This window comes from Oncorhynchus masou, chromosome 13, assembly GCF_036934945.1.
Source record: "Oncorhynchus masou masou isolate Uvic2021 chromosome 13, UVic_Omas_1.1, whole genome shotgun sequence".
Classification (NCBI taxonomy): domain Eukaryota; kingdom Metazoa; phylum Chordata; class Actinopteri; order Salmoniformes; family Salmonidae; genus Oncorhynchus; species Oncorhynchus masou.
This window is the reverse complement of record NC_088224.1, coordinates 17,650,084-17,674,059: the sequence shown is the minus strand read 5'-3', so window position 1 is coordinate 17,674,059 and position 23,976 is coordinate 17,650,084. Positions and strand designations below refer to the sequence as shown.

The 23,976-nt window shown below is 42.3% G+C and overlaps 2 protein-coding genes and 1 long non-coding RNA gene across 9 annotated transcripts; all 3 read right to left on the bottom strand.

Annotated features, from left to right (window-relative positions):
• Positions 1 to 1,371: 1,371 nt before the first annotated feature.
• Positions 1,372 to 4,788, bottom strand: LOC135551839 (uncharacterized). Its single transcript, XM_064983077.1, has 6 exons — positions 3,600 to 4,788; positions 3,419 to 3,467; positions 2,831 to 2,908; positions 2,568 to 2,681; positions 2,158 to 2,398; positions 1,372 to 2,040 (listed from the first exon to the last, which is right to left on the bottom strand). The coding sequence occupies exons 1-6, from the start codon at positions 4,733 to 4,735 to the stop codon at positions 1,790 to 1,792; spliced, it is 1,869 nt and encodes a 622-aa protein (XP_064839149.1). The 5' UTR covers positions 4,736 to 4,788; the 3' UTR covers positions 1,372 to 1,789.
• Positions 4,789 to 4,969: 181 nt separating this feature from the next.
• On the bottom strand, positions 4,970 to 12,482 carry LOC135551837 (uncharacterized). 6 transcript variants are annotated; one of them, XR_010457383.1, is made up of 6 exons: positions 12,391 to 12,482; positions 8,043 to 8,176; positions 5,927 to 6,013; positions 5,614 to 5,759; positions 5,353 to 5,472; positions 4,970 to 5,016 (listed from the first exon to the last, which is right to left on the bottom strand). It is a non-coding gene; the product is annotated as an uncharacterized LOC135551837 (long non-coding RNA). The 6 variants fall into 6 exon arrangements; XR_010457382.1 differs by having other exon boundaries at positions 8,043 to 8,067; positions 12,391 to 12,481; XR_010457384.1 differs by lacking the exon at positions 12,391 to 12,482 and adding an exon at positions 11,711 to 12,285.
• Positions 12,483 to 14,139: 1,657 nt separating this feature from the next.
• LOC135551836 (uncharacterized) lies at positions 14,140 to 23,914 on the bottom strand. Of its 2 annotated transcripts, XM_064983076.1 has the most exons (8): positions 23,587 to 23,914; positions 23,390 to 23,458; positions 20,820 to 20,844; positions 18,706 to 18,792; positions 18,393 to 18,538; positions 18,132 to 18,251; positions 17,750 to 17,795; positions 17,334 to 17,575 (listed from the first exon to the last, which is right to left on the bottom strand). In XM_064983076.1, the coding sequence occupies exons 1-8, from the start codon at positions 23,644 to 23,646 to the stop codon at positions 17,433 to 17,435; spliced, it is 696 nt and encodes a 231-aa protein (XP_064839148.1). In that variant the 5' UTR covers positions 23,647 to 23,914; the 3' UTR covers positions 17,334 to 17,432. The 2 variants fall into 2 exon arrangements, with proteins under 2 accessions (XP_064839147.1, XP_064839148.1); XM_064983075.1 differs by lacking the exons at positions 18,132 to 18,251; positions 18,393 to 18,538; positions 18,706 to 18,792; ... (1 more) ...; positions 23,390 to 23,458; positions 23,587 to 23,914 and adding exons at positions 14,140 to 14,818; positions 14,936 to 15,176; positions 15,346 to 15,459; positions 15,609 to 15,686; positions 16,197 to 16,245 and having other exon boundaries at positions 16,377 to 17,575.
• Positions 23,915 to 23,976: the final 62 nt, after the last annotated feature.

Here is a 23,976-nt window from a genome sequence, read left to right as displayed (position 1 = left end):
CCTACATTTGAAAACCAAATACTCTGTGTTCCCATTCTATCCCGATGTCCATATTTTTCTAATCCTTGTATGGAAAACTACACTGAATAAAAATATAAAATGCAACAATTTCAAAGTTTTTACTTATATAAGGAAATCAGTCAATTGAAATAAATTAATTGGGCCCAAATCTACAGATTTCACATGACTGGGAATACAGATATGATTCTGTTGGTCACATATATGCATCTGTTGGTCACCTCATGCAGCAAGACAGATCTCATTCACATAGTTGATCATGATGTTGATTCTGGCCTTGGAATGTTGTCCCACTTCTCGTCAATGGCTGTACAAAGTGGCTGGATATTTGCGGGAACTGGAACATGCTGTCATACACGTTGATCCAGAGCATCCCAAACATGCTCAATTGGTGAAATGTCTGGTGAGTATGCAGGTCATGGAAGAACTGGGACATTTTCACCTTCCAGGGATTGTGTACAGATCCTTGAGACATGGGGCAATACATTATCATGTGGAAACATGAGGTGATGGCGGTGGATGAATGGCACCACAATGGGCCACAGGATTTCGTCACGGTATCTCTATGTATTCAAATTGCCTTTGATAAAATACCATTGTCAGTAGCTTATGCCTGCCCATACCATAACCACACAGCCACCATTGGGGCACTCTATTCACAACGTTGACATCAGCAAACCGATTGCCCACACAAGGCCATACTCACTGTCTACCATGTAGAGTTGAAACCGGTATTTAATCTGTAAAGAGCACACTTCTCCAGTGTGCCAGTGGCCATCGAAGGTGAGTATTTGACCACTGAAGTTGGTTACATCATGGAACTGCAGTCAGGTCAAAACCCACAGATGAGCTTCCCTGAGACCGTTTGAGCAAAAATTATTCGCTTGTGCAAACCCAGTTTCATCAGCTGTCCAGGTGGCTGATCTCAGACAATCCCGCAGGTGAAGAAGCCGGATGTGGAGGTCCTGGGCTGCCGTGGTTACACGTGGTCTTTGGTTGTAGGGACGGTTGGATGTTCTGTCAAATTCTCTAAAACGATGTTGGAGGCAGTGTATGGTAGAGAAATTAACATTAAATTCTCCAGCAACAGCTCTGGTGGACATTCCTGCAATCAGCATGCCAATTGCATGCTCCCTCAAAACTTGAGATATCTGTGGCATTGTGTTGTGTGACAAAACTACATTTTAGTGACGTGTTGACACCAGCACAAGGTGCACCTGTGTAATGATCATGTTTAATCAGCTTCTTGATGTGCCACACCTGTCAGGTGGATGGATTATCTTGGAAAAGGAGAAATGATCACAAACAGGGATGTAAAATAATTTGTGCACAAAATGAGAACCTTTTGGTGTGTATGGAACATTTGTAGGATATTTTATTTCAGCTCATGAAACAAGGGACCAACACATTACATGTTGCGCTCATATTTTTGTTCAGTGTAATATTTCTTTAACCATCTTGTTTGGATCAGAACTGATTTGTGGTCACAAATGTTTTATTGTCAGTTACAATGCAGTGTTAAGTGAATAGAAGTTATTCAAAAGAAATAATTTTGTTTTCAACAACATGTCTACACCGTTCAAAGCATATTTTCAGATTACTAATGTCAAATAATTGCTACAAAACCTTTAACCCTTAAAACTAGCCATCAAGATGAACAATTAAAGCAAATAAAAGTGTAGAAACATTTCAAAAGCAAAATTCCAACAGAAATACAGTTGAGCTCAAATCAATACAAATATTTTTTACACATGGTGGTTCTACTGTAAAATCACTTTTTCCTTGCCACAAGCTCCAGGAGAGTGGAGGTGATTTTGTCTAGGCTGGTGGATTGAGGGACACCCGTCCTGTACCCCCGCTCCCAGTGTATTGGGGGTGTAGGATTGAATGGATTGTGAAGATCCCCTGCAGGTGGGTAATCACGAGGGTACATCGGCCCCTGACAACTCTCGTGGGGGTATGCCATTGGCTCCTCTGGACGAGCATGAGATTGTGGGTACATCTCAACATGCCCAAAGACCTCTGAAAGAAAGATGATGTAGAATTATTATTATTTTTAAAGTCCCACAAAAATATATACAAAATGACTGAAATGAACTTCTGCAATTTTGTTGTGAGAAACATGCATACATAGTTTACCTTCATATTGAGCTCTCCTCTCCATTCTCATGTCTGTGTCTCTGTAAGGATCCTGTGGGGTCTCCGGAGTGTAGCGCTCCTGTGAGCGTTCCTTTGAGTGTCTGGGAGGATGGCCTTCGTAATGTCTCTCCTCTTGCACTTCTCTGTAGTTTCTTTCATAGTCATCTCTGGGATTTTCCAGGTGATCCTTGCTCATGTGATTATATTCTTTGGAAATTACTGTTGGATGTAGGCTTTTGTACTACAGTTGAAATGAGGAAAGGACCATCTTACTTACATAAACCAACTTTTTAAAAGTTTCAGAGAAGAGGAAATGTTCGCATTCTCAAGTCAGCCTATGATCCATTCATCGTCAAATGACATCCGTAAAGAAACTGCGCAACATGCTGTGCAACACAATGAATACCTACCGCAGGCATTACCGCTGTCTTCTCATATTTTTTGTCTTGGAACTCTTTCAGAAGGTTACACAGCTTGTCCTTCAGGAAGTTGGCCTCTTCCACATTCTCAACCTGTATGTTATTCTAGAGGGAAAGCAAGTACATTAAAGAACATAGTCAGTTAAATAATACAGTTTCTCTTCCCAAAAGTCATCAACTAAAGGCTATGACAGTTGTCTTTGTGCAAAAGGTATGGAATTTTGATTGGTGTTACTCTTTTATTAGGATCTTACCAGTACATCCAAAACATTCCCAGTGTCTGGAGCTGCCTCTGCCATTGGTCTGGAGCCTGCTACTCCTTGATAAGCACCCTAAACAATTAGAATAAGGTACTCAATAAGACATTACACAGACAATTAACAAACTTTAACAATTGTCAGTTGCGGCAGGTAGACTAGTGGTTAAGCGCATTGTGCCAGTAACAGAAAGGTTGCTGGCTCAAATCCTGAGCCGACTAGGCAAAGTCTGTCAACGTGCCCTTGAGCAAGGCCCTTACCCAATGCTCCTGTAGGTCACCCTGTAAAGGGTGCCTGCTAAATTACTAAAATGTAAAACATTTAAAAATGTCAGTTACGCTTAGCAGAGGGCTCCCGAGTGGCGCAGCTGTCTAACACACTGCATCGGTGCTTGAAGTCACTACCAACACCTTGGTTCGATTCCAGGCTGTATCACAACTGGCCGTGATTGGGAGTCCCATAGGGCGGCGCACAATTGTCTCAGCGTCATCCAGATTTGGCCGATGTCGGCCGTCCTTGTAAAGAAGAATTTGTTCTGACTTGCCTAGTTAAATAAAGGTTTAATTAAAAACATTGTCTATATACCTGTGATTTGGCAAAAGGTTCTGACCTTCTTCTATTGTCAACGGCTTGCCTGGAGGGAAGAAGATTTTGTAAGAATCATTATAGAACACCCTTAGCGTAATAGTAACCAAAACACCTTTCACCTCAGGATGTAATGATGGAGAAGTTTAACACGTGGTGATGTGTACTTATTCACACTTACATTAACTTCAACACGTCCTCCTCCTGTTCTTTTGCATCAGAGAACCTGCTCTTTCTCTTCCGTTTCCTGGGGCTCTTGTGGTCATCTGTGGCTCCTTCCAGGAAGCGCCGGAAAGGTTCGGGGATCTCTGTTCTCATTCCGTCACCCTCTGCTGGCTTCTGAGGAGTCCCCCTCATTCCTGGTGGTCCCATCCCTCGCTCCACCTCTGGATGCTGCGGACCCCTCCCCTCCTGACGAATGGCCTTGACAAGGTCAAACAAATGCTCCCTGCTGCCTTGACCCCCTGTCTCCATTGGTCCCTCCATTTGATTTGGGAACCTCAAGTCTTCGTCAGCTGCTCCTTGCCCATCTGGACCCTTGGGGTACCCACGGCCGTTTGGATCCCTGTCGTGAGATCGCTTATGAGGGTTGCCTTCTGGATAGGCTGGCCCATGTTGTTCCTCATTGTACGCCCTGCGTTGTGCCTCCTCAAGGTATCCGCTTCTACGGGTATCCTCGGAGTAAGGGTCTTCATGAACAGGTGGTCCGTGGGCTGCCCTTCCATGGGCGTGTTCAAAGCAGAGAGGAGCTTTGTCAGGATATGCACGTTCAGGAGGAAATTCCTGCGGATAGGCCGGAACATAAGGATAGCTCCTCCCATGTGGTGATTCATCTTCTCGAAAGGCCCGCTCCTTAGAAGCTTCAGCAGCATGAAATGTTCTACGGAGAACCTCATCAGAATAGAACTGTTTGAGGGGATCATTCTCCGGGTAGACACTCCTGCGTGGAGTTTCTTCAGGGTATGCGTGGCGATGAGGGATTTCCTCTTGGTGACCTGGCCTGGACTCCAAAAACTCTCGTCTACGCATGTTCTCCAAATAATCCTGACCATGGATTTGTTCTTCAAGGTAGTGATCCCTTCTACGAAGGTCATCTTCATGATAGCCTGCTCTACGAAGCTCGTCTTCCTCAAAACCACACAGACTGGGGTCTCCTCCTCTCAGGTAAACCTCTCGCAATGCCCCGGACAATAAGTAAGGATCGTCTTCATGGAAGGGAGGTCTATATAGATCATCTTCAGGACGGCCTCCTCTGTGGTGGTACTCCCCGTCCGGGAAATCCATCCTCCCTGGATGCAGGTGTCCTTCCCGTCTCATGTCTGATGGATGAGAAAGTGTTGGTTTTGGCTGATTCTTGGCCCCTCTTTCTTTCGGGGAGCTGAAAAGGGAAAATAACATTGTCAAATGTTTTCTGTTTGATATTGGACAAGTTGAGAATAAACACTACTAGGTCAATGACTCATGATCGGAAAATGTTTAGTTTAGATTTTTTTTGTATTTATTTCTGATTTTACTAATAGACATGTCGAAAGAATTCTGAAAAGATCTTACCTCTAGAAATGTTCAATTTGCCCGCATTTCGTTTTTTTCCTCAAAGGCTAAAATAGAAACCAAAGATTAGGATCAGAAGATTTCAAATAGAACACAAATAACACTTGCAAATAAATGAAACAATTACTTTACGAGAGGCACAGACTGGTATGAAGACCTACAGTGGCAGGTAACCTAGTAGTTAAGATCGTTGGCCAGTAACCTAAAGGTTGCTGGTTCAAATCCCCGAGTTGACTAAGTAAAAACAATCCGTTGATGTTCACTTAACCCTAATTGCTCCTGTAAGTCGTTCTGGATAAGAGCGTCTGCAAAATGACTAAAATATAAATGCAAACTCTTGTCAATAAGCATGTACCTTACTAGAGGGAATCATGATGACTTACCTTTGGACTTCCTTGCCCATTCTGTCTTTCCACAATCTCCGCCATGGCTCGTAAAGCCTTCCCTGATTGAGCCAGGGCATTGGTACTGTCCCATGTCACCAAGTCTTTCCTTTTCATATCCTAGAAAAAGGAAAGTACATCAAGCATCACTATATTTAAGATCCTGACCACCATGATCCTTGCTTAGCTTTAATAAATGTCCAGCAAGAGGATCATGCATGAGACACATATCCAGGTTATGCCAGTAAATCTCCTCCTTACCAGGTAATTCTGTCGATGTCTGCGACCAATTAAATGATTGACCATGTTGGGTAAGGATGCCTCCAGATCGCATAATCTGCAGATGTATCTTGGGCCAGGCTGACGGTCATGGGAGACTGGCTCCACCTCCGCCAAAAGACTCAAACCTGACATGAAGAAATGAGACGTACAGGTCAGAAAGGGACACTTTAAACCGACAACTCTTAACTAATTTTGACCCAGTTCACTTCTACAAGTATATGCTATTTGAGTACCAACTTGGAAGTTATAAATGTGTGTTGAATTAGACATGGTTTTAAAATACAGTAGTTACCGATGATTGGCTCATCAAGTTTCAGGTATTGGAGGTAGTGTTTGATATCCGTGAAATCTGGTAACTCATGATCCCTGGTAGCCCGCCCTGTGAGATCCACAACATCAGAAGTTAGAGATCAATGCCACAATCAATGATATGGTCTTTAGATGACAAATAGTGCTTGAACAGACTACAGCGGTAAAAACATAACAAATCGTAGCACTGGAAAAGTCAATAATTCACATACATACAGTGGGGTCCGGAATTATTAACACCCTTGATAAACCCTAGCAAAAATGACTCAAATAAATATACTGATCTATATTGCATGCAACAAAAAGGGAAATTATATTATGCTGCTTTTCATTCACTCTGCGGTCCAACTCATCCCAAACCATCTCAATTGGGTTGAGGTCGAGTGATTGTGGAGGCCAAGTCATCTGATGCAGCACTCCATCACTCTCCTTCTTGGTCAAATAGCCCTTACACAGCCTGGAGGTGTGTTGGGTCATTGTCCTGTTGAAAAACAAATGATAGCGCAAACCACATGGGATGGCGTATCACTTCAGAATGCTGTGGTCGCCATGCTGGTTGTGTGCCTTGAATTTGAAATAAATCACACAGTGTCACCAGCAAAGCACCCCCAAACCATCTCCATGCTTCCCAGTGGGAACTACACATGCAGACATCATCCGTTCACCTACTCTGCGTCTCACAAAGACAGAGTTTGGAACCAAAAAAACAGATTTCCACCGGTCTAATGTCCATTTGCTTGTTTCTTGGCCCAAGCAAGTCTCTTCTTCTTATTGCTGTCCTATAGTAGTGTTTTCTTTGCAGCAATCGACCATCAAGGCCTGATTCACGCAGTCTCCTCTGAACAGTTGATGTTGAGATGTGTCTTACTTTCCAACCCTACCTTGTCACAACACAACTGATTGGCTCAAACGCATTGAAGGGGGAAAGAAATTCCACAAATTACCAAGGCCCACCTGTTAATTTTTGGGGCGGCAGCATAGCCTAGTGGTTAGAGCGTTGGACTAGTAACCGTAAGGTTGGATCGAATCCCCGAGCTGACAAGGTACAAAATCTGTCGTTCTGCCCCTGAACAAGGCAGTTAACTCACTGTTCCTAGGCCGTCATTGAAATTAAGAATTTGTTCTCAACTGACTTGCCTAGTTAAATAAAGGTCAAATACAAAATTGAAATGCATACCAGTTGACTACCTCATGAAGCTGGTTGAGTGTGTACAAAGCTATCATCAAGGCAAAGGATGGCTATTTGAAGAATCTCAAAAATAAAATATATTTTGATTTGGTTAACACTTTTTTGGTTGCTACATGATTTCATAGTTGATGTCGTCGCTATTATTTGATCATATAAAAATAAAATCTGCAAAGAGTAGGTGTGTCCAAACTTTTCACTGGTACTGTATGTTCACAGAAACTGCTACCATGTGAATCTATGGTACTGCTCTCTCTCTCTGAAGGTAGAGGCAGTAATGCAAAGCAAACAGCAATATAGGACTGATTTCCCCAACAACTGAAAGCATGGTTCGTGCTATCTGGGATCCTTGGAATATCACTACCCTAGAGCTGGGACAATAAACCCAAGAATGATTGACACCGATCACTTATCGCAAGCATTTTGCTGACACTGTTCATCACGATAAGTAGCTTATACAAGAGAAATGTGAAGTTTGAAAAGGAAGTTTGCCAATATGTGTGATTGTTAATGGGACAATTGATAGCTGCAGCCATCAAACTAGTAGTAGTTCATAGGATAATAAATAAACGGGTGCACATTAATGTTAAATGTATTGTTCCATTTATATGAGCAGATACTCTTGAGCACATGGTCTTGCATCACACATCTGATCGGAGGTGCTGCATGGTGCTCATCATGGCAGGTTCATATCGCAGTCTCAGTTCAATTTAATTTTACTCAACAAAAATGACAATGTACCAACCCTTCCATACAACGTGCACTAACACTATTGGCACAGAGGGTAGTGAGCCTGTTTGAAACTCTGAACTTCCTTTACCCCTGCCAGAAGGAAGGGGTAGCAACAAGACACTTAGAGGTCCCAAGCTCATCGTCGACAATCAGTGAGTGAAGGGAAGATGAAATTACTTACCAGTAGAAACCAGGTGGTCCTCTTTCTGTCAGGAATGAAGGGAGACGCAACCGAGAAAAACAGGTTCAGTTAAGTCAATCAGCAATGGATCAGCGGGTAACTGGTTGGTGTAACCAGCAACCTTGCTATCAGAACTACAGATAAAGAAAAAAAACGATGTCAAAGTTGACGTGCATACGCTGCAATACACGTGCAACACGGCGTTCCTAACCTAGCCCGTGTCTGCTGTGTGGATCAACAGTCAACAAATTGAGTAAGAAAATTTCAGCAAGACAACTCAAAGGCAAAATCCATTGAAGCCAAGATAATGGAATTCATTACCCTTGACAATAAACTGTTCTCTGTCGAGGGCAATGTTGGCTTTCGTCGACTGGTCGAGCACCGGTACACACTACCAAGTGCACTATTACCAGAGTTACACAGTAATAGCATCACTGCGATTAGCATTGAGACATTTTTATTTTCCCTTTATTTAACTAGTTAAGAACAAATTCTTATTTTCAATGACGGCCTAGGAACAGTGGGTTAACTGCCTGTTCAGGGGCAGAACGACAGATTTGTACCTTGTCAGCTCGGGGATATGAACTTGCAACCTTTCGGTTACTAGTCCAACGCTCTAACCACTAGGCTACCCTGCCGCCCCAACATGTGTGGCTCAGTCGGTAGAGCATGGCGCTTGCAACGCCAAGCGTCGTGGGTTCGATTCCCGCTGGGACCACCCATATGTAAAAGTAGTGGCCCCAGCCGACTTGTAAGTCGCTTTGGACAAAAGCGTCTGCTAAATGGGATATATATGATATATATATATATATATATGATATATATATATATATATATATATATACACACTATGAACATTGTTTGGGTCTTTGCGTGTCAAAAAAGATACAGCAGCACTGTCAAAGCTGTCAAAGCTGTACAAAAAAGTCTGCAAACAAGCAAATACCGGCCACAAACGATGCATTTACCGCGTTGGTAATAAAGCATCATTTGTTAGACCACAACTGGGGTAGCTAGCTTTAGCTTGGTACCTAGCTAGCACCAACACAACCAGCCTGAAAACAATGACCAGTAGAAACTGCAGTAATTTTCATTATTCTTAGCAATGATTTAGGAATCCTTGTAAGTATTAGCTAGTTTGCTATTTGTTGTTCCCCTATTGAAATTGAACTTCAGTTCATGAAAATAAATATCTAGCCAGCTACTTAACCCTGTTGCCCAACGCTAACATTATAAGCAGCCAGCTAGCTTCATCTGGCTTGTGAGGCATGACCGGACTTGGTTGTGTTGTGAAGTTAGCCACAATAAAAATTAGGCACAATAGTGGAATTTGCAGTTTGTCTTCAAAATAATGTCATTGCCAGTGATGCAAATTAATAAAAAATGTTTATGAACAGCACTGTAGGTGCACGAGACAACTTTATCAGCATCTTAGCATATGTATCAATGAATCGTTGTGACATGAAATACAAGCGATAGTGAAATCAATGTGTAATAACTACGTAAAAATTAATGAACGCGTTAAATTATGTGACGTGCAGTCATATTCAGGTCCGGATTGGGCAACAAGCTTATTTGACACGTCAAATAGCATTATGTACTGGTCATTGTTTTCTTTTTTGACACGCAAAAACACAAACGGCGTTCCAAAGAAATCCTGGTTGAGAATGAAACGACTGAACAACGAAACAGCACAGCAAGTAAGTGAAATAAATGGGTTTTGATTGTAAACAATAAATATGATGCATATTTCGGTTAAATGGCCATTAGCAAAATGTAAAGAAAAATGTCTGGTGGAATTGGAGATGACAAAGCAAAACAGGTTTTAAAAATGCTGAAATATCACATTTGCATAAGTACTCAGACCATTTACTCTGTGCTTTGCTGAAGCTCCTACGGCAGCGATTACAGCCTTGAGTCTTCTTGGGTATGACACTACAAGCTTGGCATACCTGTATTTGGGGGGTTTCTCTAATTATCCTCTGCAGATCCTCTCAAGCTCTGCCAGGTTGGATGGGGAGCCTCACTGCACAGCTATTTTCAAGTCTCTCCAGAGATGTTTGATCGGGTTCAAGTCCGGGCGCTGGCTGGGCCACTTGAGGACATTTAGAGACTTTTCCCGAAGCCACCCCTGCGTTGTCTTGGCTGGAGGGGTCATTGTCCTGTTGGAAGACAAACCTTCACCCCAGTCTGAGGTCCTGAGTGCTCTGGAACAGGTTTTCATAAAGGATCTCGCTGAACTTTGCTCAATTCATCTCTCCCTCGATCCTGACTAGTCTCCCAGTTCATCCTACTGAAAAACATCCCCACAGCATGATATTGCCACCACCATGCTTCACTTTAGGATGGTGCCAGGTTTCCTCCGTACTTGATGCTTGGCATTGAGGCCAAAGAGTTCGATCTCCGTTTAATCAGACAAGGGAATCTTGTTTCTCTTGGTATGAGAGTCTTTAGGTGCCTTTTGGCAAATCCCAAGCGGGCTGTCATCTGCCTTTTACTGAGGAGTGGCTTCCGTCTGGCCACTTTACCATAAAGATCTGATGGGTGGACTGCTGAAGAGATAGTTGTCCTTCTGGAAGGTTTATCCCATCTCCACAGAAGACCTCCGGAACTCTGTCAGAGTGACCATCAGGTTCTTGGTCATCTCGCTGACCAAAGCCCTTCTCCACCGATTGCTCAGTTTGGTCAGGCAGCCAGCTCTAGGAAGGAGACATGGTGGTTCCAAACATCTTCCATTTAAGAATGATGGAGGCCACTGTGTTCTTGGGGACCTTCAAAGCTTCAGAAATGTTTTGGTACCCTTCCTCAGATCTGTGCCTTGACACAATCCTGTCTCAGAGCTCTACGGACAAGACCTTCGACCTCATGGCTTGGTTTTTGCTCTGACATGCACGGTCAACTGTTGGACCTTATATAGACAGGCGCCTTTCCAAATCATGTCCAATCAATTGAATTTACCACAGGTGGACTCCAAACAAGTTGTAGAAACATCTCATGGATGATCAATGGAAACAGGATGCACCTGAGCTCAATTTTGAGTCTCATAGCAAAGGGTCTGAATACTTAAGTTTTTTATGAACATGCAAAAAACATTAATTTAATACATTTTAGAATAAGGCTGTAACATAACAAAAATGTGGAAAAAGTAATGTGCTCTGACTACTTTCTGAATACACTGTATATCCCAACTTTACAGAGGGTGGTAAATACTCATCAAACATCAATAATACAGATAAGCTTTGCTCCTTTTCCCCCCATTCTCCGTACAGGTCAAGCCACATACATTAATTACTCCTGGAATTTTTGGTCTAAGATATTATTTATCTATGTCCAACGGGATGCCAGAGATGACACCTTTTACCGATACCCTACTCCAAAATTCAATGCAGTCTACTTCATGCGTCGATAAGCCACATTTCACGCTCCTTTTGCTCTTTAGATACACACGATATCAACACCATACCACTCCTTTGTTGCTTTGACCGCATCCACTTTTCCCAACTCTCCTTTTTAACCATCCTCTTGACATCAAAAAGGGTTTCCAAAATAAACACCTTTATCCAAATAACATATTACACCAACAAGAAACGATTCAGACTCGATTTCCACAACAATCTTTGCCCTTTTTAAACCCTTGTAGGTTTTCAACCCAACCAGTTATAACTAACCTGATTCAATTGCTCAACCAAATAAATTATTAGAATCAGGTGCTTTAGGGTTGCAACGAAAACCTACAGGAACGTAACTCTCCAGAAACAGGGTTAGAGAGCCCGGTCTCGGGTAGTTGTTTAAGCTAGTTTACTTATGTGCTCGATGGTAAACCCAACCCAGTCAATGGAAGACGATGATACACGCTACACATTGGCCCATGTGTTAGAGTTAATTCGCCACTGAACAACAGGTACTGCTGATCAATGGAAAGTTTGCAAAACTGGGGTAAAGCTCTCTAACCAATAAAGACTACGTTTGGATCTGTCCTTCAGACCAATCAAACCTCCGACTAGATTCCACCAATCAAGGTTTCTACGGGTTCAGTTAGTTGTGAAACTGACACCATTAGGGATCTACCAAAAATCGCCAGTCGTACGAAGCAGAATTTAGACAACAGCCAACATGGCGGCCTCAGTGCGGCAGTTTCTTGGCCGCCTCGGTTCCTTTCAGCTGGCCACCAATAAGCGGCTCAGAGAGCTGGGAGGGAAATGGCGCCTATGTTCATCTTCCAAAACAATCGTCTATTGGACAAGAACAGCAATTGAAAATGCGCAAAGTCATAGCCCCAATTCCATAGCGACACAGAATGGTTTCACATATAGATATTAACCATGTATATAATCTGATTTTTACTCACTTTGTTTTACGGGTTAGCACAAGTGAAGTTCAGCTCACCGTATTATTATTTTATTTCAGTAGCAACGGGAAACAAGATGGCTTCCAAGTACTTCTGCTCTAACCGGAAACTGTGCTACGTTGGTGCGCTGACGTCAGAACTTCAAATTCTGAACCTCAAACTACAAAATGCTTCACATAATTATTTTACAAACCCAGGAAGTCAAAGGGTGTGCAATGGTGTGTGAATAATTTAGGGACCTGCTGGCTGCTGGCCATAAATCTATGGTGCTGTTCCACCCCCTTTCCATAAGAGATTATCTGCATTAAAACATGCAGAGAAACGTGTATTTGCCACGGAAAGAACAAGTAAAACAGCTTATTCTACCACATCACCTATAGGATAATAACCTACATTTGAAAACCAAATACTCTGTGTTCCCATTCTATCCCGATGTCCATATTTTTCTAATCCTTGTATGGAAAACTACACTGAATAAAAATATAAAATGCAACAATTTCAAAGTTTTTACTTATATAAGGAAATCAGTCAATTGAAATAAATTAATTGGGCCCAAATCTACAGATTTCACATGACTGGGAATACAGATATGATTCTGTTGGTCACATATATGCATCTGTTGGTCACCTCATGCAGCAAGACAGATCTCATTCACATAGTTGATCATGATGTTGATTCTGGCCTTGGAATGTTGTCCCACTTCTCGTCAATGGCTGTACAAAGTGGCTGGATATTTGCGGGAACTGGAACATGCTGTCATACACGTTGATCCAGAGCATCCCAAACATGCTCAATTGGTGAAATGTCTGGTGAGTATGCAGGTCATGGAAGAACTGGGACATTTTCACCTTCCAGGGATTGTGTACAGATCCTTGAGACATGGGGCAATACATTATCATGTGGAAACATGAGGTGATGGCGGTGGATGAATGGCACCACAATGGGCCACAGGATTTCGTCACGGTATCTCTATGTATTCAAATTGCCTTTGATAAAATACCATTGTCAGTAGCTTATGCCTGCCCATACCATAACCACACAGCCACCATTGGGGCACTCTATTCACAACGTTGACATCAGCAAACCGATTGCCCACACAAGGCCATACTCACTGTCTACCATGTAGAGTTGAAACCGGTATTTAATCTGTAAAGAGCACACTTCTCCAGTGTGCCAGTGGCCATCGAAGGTGAGTATTTGACCACTGAAGTTGGTTACATCATGGAACTGCAGTCAGGTCAAAACCCACAGATGAGCTTCCCTGAGACCGTTTGAGCAAAAATTATTCGCTTGTGCAAACCCAGTTTCATCAGCTGTCCAGGTGGCTGATCTCAGACAATCCCGCAGGTGAAGAAGCCGGATGTGGAGGTCCTGGGCTGCCGTGGTTACACGTGGTCTTTGGTTGTAGGGACGGTTGGATGTTCTGTCAAATTCTCTAAAACGATGTTGGAGGCAGTGTATGGTAGAGAAATTAACAATAAATTCTCCAGCAACAGCTCTGGTGGACATTCCTGCAATCAGCATGCCAATTGCATGCTCCCTCAAAACTTGAGATATCTGTGGCATTGTGTTGTGTGACAAAACTACATTTTAGTGACGTGTTGACACCAGCACAAGGTGCACCTGTGTAATGATCATGTTTAATCAGCTTCTTGATGTGCCACACCTGTCAGGTGGATGGATTATCTTGGAAAAGGAGAAATGATCACAAACAGGGATGTAAAATAATTTGTGCACAAAATGAGAACCTTTTGGTGTGTATGGAACATTTGTAGGATATTTTATTTCAGCTCATGAAACAAGGGACCAACACATTACATGTTGCGCTCATATTTTTGTTCAGTGTAATATTTCTTTAACCATCTTGTTTGGATCAGAACTGATTTGTGGTCACAAATGTTTTATTGTCAGTTACAATGCAGCGTTAAGTGAATAGAAGTTATTCAAAAGAAATAATTTTGTTTTCAACAACATGTCTACACCGTTCAAAGCATATTTTCAGATTACTAATGTCAAATAATTGCTACAAAACCTTTAACCCTTAAAACTAGCCATCAAGATGAACAATTAAAGCAAATAAAAGTGTAGAAACATTTCAAAAGCAAAATTCCAACAGAAATACAGTTGAGCTCAAATCAATACAAATATTTTTTACACATGGTGGTTCTACTGTAAAATCACTTTTTCCTTGCCACAAGCTCCAGGAGAGTGGAGGTGATTTTGTCTAGGCTGGTGGATTGAGGGACACCCGTCCTGTACCCCCGCTCCCAGTGTATTGGGGGTGTAGGATTGAATGGATTGTGAAGATCCCCTGCAGGTGGGTAATCACGAGGGTACATCGGCCCCTGACAACTCTCGTGGGGGTATGCCATTGGCTCCTCTGGACGAGCATGAGATTGTGGGTACATCTCAACATGCCCAAAGACCTCTGAAAGAAAGATGATGTAGAATTATTATTATTTTTAAAGTCCCACAAAAATATATACAAAATGACTGAAATGAACTTCTGCAATTTTGTTGTGAGAAACATGCATACATAGTTTACCTTCATATTGAGCTCTCCTCTCCATTCTCATGTCTGTGTCTCTGTAAGGATCCTGTGGGGTCTCCGGAGTGTAGCGCTCCTGTGAGCGTTCCTTTGAGTGTCTGGGAGGATGGCCTTCGTAATGTCTCTCCTCTTGCACTTCTCTGTAGTTTCTTTCATAGTCATCTCTGGGATTTTCCAGGTGATCCTTGCTCATGTGATTATATTCTTTGGAAATTACTGTTGGATGTAGGCTTTTGTACTACAGTTGAAATGAGGAAAGGACCATCTTACTTACATAAACCAACTTTTTAAAAGTTTCAGAGAAGAGGAAATGTTCGCATTCTCAAGTCAGCCTATGATCCATTCATCGTCAAATGACATCCGTAAAGAAACTGCGCAACATGCTGTGCAACACAATGAATACCTACCGCAGGCATTACCGCTGTCTTCTCATATTTTTTGTCTTGGAACTCTTTCAGAAGGTTACACAGCTTGTCCTTCAGGAAGTTGGCCTCTTCCACATTCTCAACCTGTATGTTATTCTAGAGGGAAAGCAAGTACATTAAAGAACATAGTCAGTTAAATAATACAGTTTCTCTTCCCAAAAGTCATCAACTAAAGGCTATGACAGTTGTCTTTGTGCAAAAGGTATGGAATTTTGATTGGTGTTACTCTTTTATTAGGATCTTACCAGTACATCCAAAACATTCCCAGTGTCTGGAGCTGCCTCTGCCATTGGTCTGGAGCCTGCTACTCCTTGATAAGCACCCTAAACAATTAGAATAAGGTACTCAATAAGACATTACACAGACAATTAACAAACTTTAACAATTGTCAGTTGCGGCAGGTAGACTAGTGGTTAAGCGCATTGTGCCAGTAACAGAAAGGTTGCTGGCTCAAATCCTGAGCCGACTAGGCAAAGTCTGTCAACGTGCCCTTGAGCAAGGCCCTTACCCAATGCTCCTGTAGGTCACCCTGTAAAGGGTGCCTGCTAAATTACTAAAATGTAAAACATTTAAAAATGTCAGTTACGCTTAGCAGAGGGCTCCCGAGTGGCGCAGCTGTCTAACACACTGCATCGGTGCTTGAAGTCACTACCAACACCTTGGTTCGATTCCAGGCTGTATCACAACTGGCCGTGATTGGGAGTCCCATAGGGCGGCGCACAATTGTCTCAGCGTCATCCAGATTTGGCCGATGTCGGCCGTCCTTGTAAAGAAGAATTTGTTCTGACTTGCCTAGTTAAATAAAGGTTTAATTAAAAACATTGTCTATATACCTGTGATTTGGCAAAAGGTTCTGACCTTCTTCTATTGTCAACGGCTTGCCTGGAGGAAGAAGATTTTGTAAGAATCATTATAGAACACCCTTAGCGTAATAGTAACCAAAACACCTTTCACCTCAGGATGTAATGATGGAGAAGTTTAACACGTGGTGATGTGTACTTATTCACACTTACATTAACTTCAACACGTCCTCCTCCTGTTCTTTTGCATCAGAGAACCTGCTCTTTCTCTTCCGTTTCCCGGGGCTCTTGTGGTCATCTGTGGCTCCTTCCAGGAAGCGCCGGAAAGGTTCGGGGATCTCTGTTCTCATTCTGTCACCCTCTGCTGGCTTCTGAGGAGTCCCCCTCATTCCTGGTGGTCCCATCCCTCGCTCCACCTCTGGATGCTGCGGACCCCTCCCCTCCTGACGAATGGCCTTGACAAGGTCAAACAAATGCTCCCTGCTGCCTTGACCCCCTGTCTCCATTGGTCCCTCCATTTGATTTGGGAACCTCAAGTCTTCGTCAGCTGCTCCTTGCCCATCTGGACCCTTGGGGTACCCACGGCCGTTTGGATCCCTGTCGTGAGATCGCTTATGAGGGTTGCCTTCTGGATAGGCTGGCCCATGTTGTTCCTCATTGTACGCCCTGCGTTGTGCCTCCTCAAGGTATCCGCTTCTACGGGTATCCTCGGAGTAAGGGTCTTCATGAACAGGTGGTCCGTGGGCTGCCCTTCCATGGGCGTGTTCAAAGCAGAGAGGAGCTTTGTCAGGATATGCACGTTCAGGAGGAAATTCCTGCGGATAGGCCGGAACATAAGGATAGCTCCTCCCATGTGGTGATTCATCTTCTCGAAAGGCCCGCTCCTTAGAAGCTTCAGCAGCATGAAATGTTCTACGGAGAACCTCATCAGAATAGAACTGTTTGAGAGGATCATTCTCCGGGTAGACACTCCTGCGTGGAGTTTCTTCAGGGTATGCGTGGCGATGAGGGATTTCCTCTTGGTGACCTGGCCTGGACTCCAAAAACTCTCGTCTACGCATGTTCTCCAAATAATCCTGACCATGGATTTGTTCTTCAAGGTAGTGATCCCTTCTACGAAGGTCATCTTCATGATAGCCTGCTCTACGAAGCTCGTCTTCCTCAAAACCACACAGACTGGGGTCTCCTCCTCTCAGGTAAACCTCTCGCAATGCCCCGGACAATAAGTAAGGATCGTCTTCATGGAAGGGAGGTCTATATAGATCATCTTCAGGACGGCCTCCTCTGTGGTGGTACTCCCCGTCCGGGAAATCCATCCTCCCTGGATGCAGGTGTCCTTCCCCGTCTCATGTCTGATGGATGAGAAAGTGTTGGTTTTGGCTGATTCTTGGCCCCTCTTTCTTTCGGGGGAGCTGAAAAAGGGAAAATAACATTGTCAAATGTTTTCTGTTTGATATTGGACAAGTTGAGAATAAACACTACTAGGTCAATGACTCATGATCGGAAAATGTTTAGTTTAGATTTTTTTTGTATTTATTTCTGATTTTACTAATAGACATGTCGAAAGAATTCTGAAAAGATCTTACCTCTAGAAATGTTCAATTTGCCCGCATTTCGTTTTTTCCTCAAAGGCTAAAATAGAAACCAAAGATTAGGATCAGAAGATTTCAAATAGAACACAAATAACGCTTGCAAATAAATGAAACAATTACTTTACGAGAGGCACAGACTGGTATGAAGACCTACAGTGGCAGGTAACCTAGTAGTTAAGATCGTTGGCCAGTAACCTAAAGGTTGCTGGTTCAAATCCCCGAGTTGACTAAGTAAAAACAATCCGTTGATGTTCACTTAACCCTAATTGCTCCTGTAAGTCGTTCTGGATAAGAGCGTCTGCAAAATGACTAAAATATAAATGCAAACTCTTGTCAATAAGCATGTACCTTACTAGAGGGAATCATGATGACTTACCTTTGGACTTCCTTGCCCATTCTGTCTTTCCACAATCTCCGCCATGGCTCGTAAAGCCTTCCCTGATTGAGCCAGGGCATTGGTACTGTCCCATGTCACCAAGTCTTTCCTTTTCATATCCTAGAAAAAGGAAAGTACATCAAGCATCACTATATTTAAGATCCTGACCACCATGATCCTTGCTTAGCTTTAATAAATGTCCAGCAAGAGGATCATGCATGAGACACATATCCAGGTTATGCCAGTAAATCTCCTCCTTACCAGGTAATTCTGTCGATGTCTGCGACCAATTAAATGATTGACCATGTTGGGTAAGGATGCCTCCAGATCGCATAATCTGCAGATGTATCTTGGGCCAGGCTGACGGTCATGGGAGACTGGCTCCACCTCCGCCAAAAGACTCAAACCTGACATGAAGAAATGAGACGTACAGGTCAGAAAGGGACACTTTAAACCGACAACTCTTAACTAATTTTGACCCAGTTCACTTCTACAAGTATATGCTATTTGAGTACCAACTTGGAAGTTATAAATGTGTGTTGAATTAGACATGGTTTTAAAATACAGTAGTTACCGATGATTGGCTCATCAAGTTTCAGGTATTGGAGGTAGTGTTTGATATCCGTGAAATCTGGTAACTCATGATCCCTGGTAGCCCGCCCTGTGAGATCCACAACATCAGAAGTTAGAGATCAATGCCACAATCAATGATATGGTCTTTAGATGACAAATAGTGCTTGAACAGACTACAGCGGTAAAAACATAACAAATCGTAGCACTGGAAAAGTCAATAATTCACATACATACAGTGGGGTCCGGAATTATTAACACCCTTGATAAACCCTAGCAAAAATGACTCAAATAAATATACTGATCTATATTGCATGCAACAAAAGGGAAATTATATTATGCTGCTTTTCATTCACTCTGCGGTCCAACTCATCCCAAACCATCTCAATTGGGTTGAGGTCGAGTGATTGTGGAGGCCAAGTCATCTGATGCAGCACTCCATCACTCTCCTTCTTGGTCAAATAGCCCTTACACAGCCTGGAGGTGTGTTGGGTCATTGTCCTGTTGAAAAACAAATGATAGCGCAAACCACATGGGATGGCGTATCACTTCAGAATGCTGTGGTCGCCATGCTGGTTGTGTGCCTTGAATTTGAAATAAATCACACAGTGTCACCAGCAAAGCACCCCCAAACCATCTCCATGCTTCCCAGTGGGAACTACACATGCAGACATCATCCGTTCACCTACTCTGCGTCTCACAAAGACAGAGTTTGGAACCAAAAAAACAGATTTCCACCGGTCTAATGTCCATTTGCTTGTTTCTTGGCCCAAGCAAGTCTCTTCTTCTTATTGCTGTCCTATAGTAGTGTTTTCTTTGCAGCAATCGACCATCAAGGCCTGATTCACGCAGTCTCCTCTGAACAGTTGATGTTGAGATGTGTCTTACTTTCCAACCCTACCTTGTCACAACACAACTGATTGGCTCAAACGCATTGAAGGGGGAAAGAAATTCCACAAATTACCAAGGCCCACCTGTTAATTTTTGGGGCGGCAGCATAGCCTAGTGGTTAGAGCGTTGGACTAGTAACCGTAAGGTTGGATCGAATCCCGAGCTGACAAGGTACAAAATCTGTCGTTCTGCCCCTGAACAAGGCAGTTAACTCACTGTTCCTAGGCCGTCATTGAAATTAAGAATTTGTTCTCAACTGACTTGCCTAGTTAAATAAAGGTCAAATACAAAATTGAAATGCATACCAGTTGACTACCTCATGAAGCTGGTTGAGTGTGTACAAAGCTATCATCAAGGCAAAGGATGGCTATTTGAAGAATCTCAAAAATAAAATATATTTTGATTTGGTTAACACTTTTTTGGTTGCTACATGATTTCATAGTTGATGTCGTCGCTATTATTTGATCATATAAAAATAAAATCTGCAAAGAGTAGGTGTGTCCAAACTTTTCACTGGTACTGTATGTTCACAGAAACTGCTACCATGTGAATCTATGGTACTGCTCTCTCTCTCTGAAGGTAGAGGCAGTAATGCAAAGCAAACAGCAATATAGGACTGATTTCCCCAACAACTGAAAGCATGGTTCGTGCTATCTGGGATCCTTGGAATATCACTACCCTAGAGCTGGGACAATAAACCCAAGAATGATTGACACCGATCACTTATCGCAAGCATTTTGCTGACACTGTTCATCACGATAAGTAGCTTATACAAGAGAAATGTGAAGTTTGAAAAGGAAGTTTGCCAATATGTGTGATTGTTAATGGGACAATTGATAGCTGCAGCCATCAAACTAGTAGTAGTTCATAGGATAATAAATAAACGGGTGCACATTAATGTTAAATGTATTGTTCCATTTATATGAGCAGATACTCTTGAGCACATGGTCTTGCATCACACATCTGATCGGAGGTGCTGCATGGTGCTCATCATGGCAGGTTCATATCGCAGTCTCAGTTCAATTTAATTTTACTCAACAAAAATGACAATGTACCAACCCTTCCATACAACGTGCACTAACACTATTGGCACAGAGGGTAGTGAGCCTGTTTGAAACTCTGAACTTCCTTTACCCCTGCCAGAAGGAAGGGGTAGCAACAAGACACTTAGAGGTCCCAAGCTCATCGTCGACAATCAGTGAGTGAAGGGAAGATGAAATTACTTACCAGTAGAAACCAGGTGGTCCTCTTTCTGTCAGGAATGAAGGGAGACGCAACCGAGAAAAACAGGTTCAGTTAAGTCAATCAGCAATGGATCAGCGGGTAACTGGTTGGTGTAACCAGCAACCTTGCTATCAGAACTACAGATAAAGATGGGGTTAGGACCCGGGACGGAATCACATGCACACCATACACATATAATAGGAAGCCACACCTAAAGCTCGAGGTGCACTGATGGGCCATTTGGGAGTAATACTATACATCCCAATCTGGACTCTGACCTGGATCTTACCTGCCCCTCTTAATTTAGTACCTATACTTCCGTTGTTTGGGTTTGACACAAACTTAGCAACTGGGTGTCTTCATTTGATTTGAAAGCTTCAAAAAAATATTGAGTACATTGGAATTTGTGTTTTGTTCGTTTGCTTTGTCCATCCTCTTATGATCACAAGCTCATTGTAATGCAAAAGTGTGGTTTGAAAACTAGGAAATATCTCCAAGAGGCATACAACGACTGAAAGCGTAATGTGGTTGCTTCCAACTATAATTTCTAGCATCAGAAATATTCCAGTGGAAGACACTCCGCATGCTTCAGAGGTGAATAAGGTCCATGATACTGTGGTGACAAAGTCATGTAGGTAAGTTAAGGGCGAATCATTGCCCTAATAAATTGTCAAGATATTTCTCTATTATAATACCTCGCTCGAAGACGGTTCAATGCAAAGGACTCCGGATAGGGCTTCGGATTGAATGCAGATCTGGTGTATATTAAAAATAAATATGAACAATATTCCAATTGAGACTAGTGAACAGCTTTGTACGGAGTTCACTTGTCTCACTTAACAGGAGCCAACAGTACTTCTTCGAAAAAATCTTGAAATACTCAGTTATAAAGGACATTTTTGATTTTGATATAAATCACGAAGAGACCCAAGCAGGAAGACAAGACATAGGTGTCCCTTCTCGAGATGATCTGCTTTTGAGGGCAAAAAGATCCATCTTTGGAGCAGCAGTGAAGTTGAAGTGGAAAGTCAAGTTGTTCCATTAGAATGAAACATGGGGATTGAAGAACCAAACCTAACGGCAAAAGTAGACTCAACTTTGCATAGGAAAAGTAAAGGGATTAATTTGATCCTTTAAAGACAAGCCTAAACATAGTCCTCTGTAGCTCAATTGGTAGAGCCTGGCGCTTGCAATGCCAGGATAGATGGTTCGGTTCCTGGGACGACCCATACGTACAAAATGTATGCAAGCATGACGAAGTTGCATTTTTCCTTCTTCCAAATGACATATAATATTAGACCATTTTCCCTTCTACCAACTCTCTCTACATTCCAATATTCCCACAAGTTGTCATGACGACTCAAACCCAGCAATATCCATTAGTATTTTACAGCACCTAGACAGGGGACATCTCCAAGCGTCATGAATACGGCACAGGGTAAAAATGAAGGAACTCGGTAAGTTCCAAAGTCAACACCTTTCCAAGAAGAATATAACCACGATTTTGCCTCTCGTGGCTTCTGTTCAACCATGACGCAACATGAAAAAGTATATTGTTGGCACACTCCCATCTTAAAGTTGTTACTGGGAGAAAGAGGAATCAAGAGATAGCAGAAATAAACTAAAACAGTTCCAGTGTGCACATATTTGTTACACATCAAGAGGTTTTAGATACTTCATGGTGATTTGTTTGTTCATTCTTGTTGGCGCGGTGCCATGTTCATCAACAATATTCACTAAAACAAGAGTTTTATGGAAAATACTGTATCATAAATCAGGTGCACCAGAAGGTGGTGGTACACCAAAGGTGAAAGCAAAGATGAACTTTATTTAAGTCCATACCTTGCTGGTTATTTGTACAAGCAGAATGAAGCCATCTGGAAAGAGGAAAAATATCATACGAGACCACAAGTGAACAATAGCTGCTTTCTGGAAGCTCTTGAAGAACACAAAACACAGTACCTTGGTTCTGGAAAGAAGAGGTTAATAACAGAGGATGTCTATGTGCAATTCCATGGTAAAGGAATCATGCTGAGACTTATTTTTCAATTGTATACCAAACAAATGCCATTGATTTCTATGGTTTGTTAAACTTTGAACTCTATGGATGATGCACAAGGACTACTTAACAATTTCCACAGAAAATTTTACAACAACACATTTACAGGAAGAACTGTGCGGATAACAGAATATAACCGAGGGAGATTTTACCGTAACTCAGCAAAAATAATTATCCAGTCATTTGTTTTACTGTGTAAATTGTTCAAGTAATCAGTATGCATAGAGTTGTATGGTTTGTTAAACTTTGAAATCAATGTGTTGGCATACATTTTTAAAGTGGAAAAAATACATAATCACATGTCTGTAATTCCCTCACCATGGAATTGCCCCATTTAGCACATCCTCCTGCTTGAAATTGTTAACTATTTTTAAACTTACCGTTGTGATTGATTTTGTGAACAGGAATTTTACTCATGATTTGTCTTGACCTTATTACTCTATTAGCTATAAGATGGTAACAGATCGTTGTGACTTGAGTAGTTAAAATATTTGACTGCAACTTTGCTTCTTACCCTCATGTGTAGTACTGTAGTCCGGTGGATCTTATACAGGGTTTCACCCCTAATGGATCTGGTACAGATCTGAAAAACAGAAGATTCTTCATGATGTGGTGGTGGAAAAAAACGCCTAGCCTAGTAACGTCGTTAGCTTGTTACAAACATATTTTTGTTTAGCTTATTGTGCCTAGGCTCCACTCAACCTTACTTACAGCACAATCAATGTAGTCCTCGGCATTAGAATCCTCGTATGTCGTTTCTAAACCTTCCATTGTTGCCCCGGAAATTTGAAATGTAGCCACTTACCTAGCTAGCTGAACCGACCTAAAGATACCCTGTTGTTAGTAAACGAACGTTAGCTGATGGGTGAATAACCAGCTAATGCTAATTTAGCGAAAACAAGGTTAAAAGACAACCGTATTTCACACAGTATAAATATAAGACAGTTTTTTGCAAACTATGCTAGTTATTTTTCGATCAAATAAAAGAGAAAAATGGCTTGCTGGCTTTTAGAAACCCACTTCCTGTTTAATCTGGTTGACCAACATAATTTACCATGTTGCTGGTCTAAATGCTATACCGCCACCTGCTGGACTGGTGCT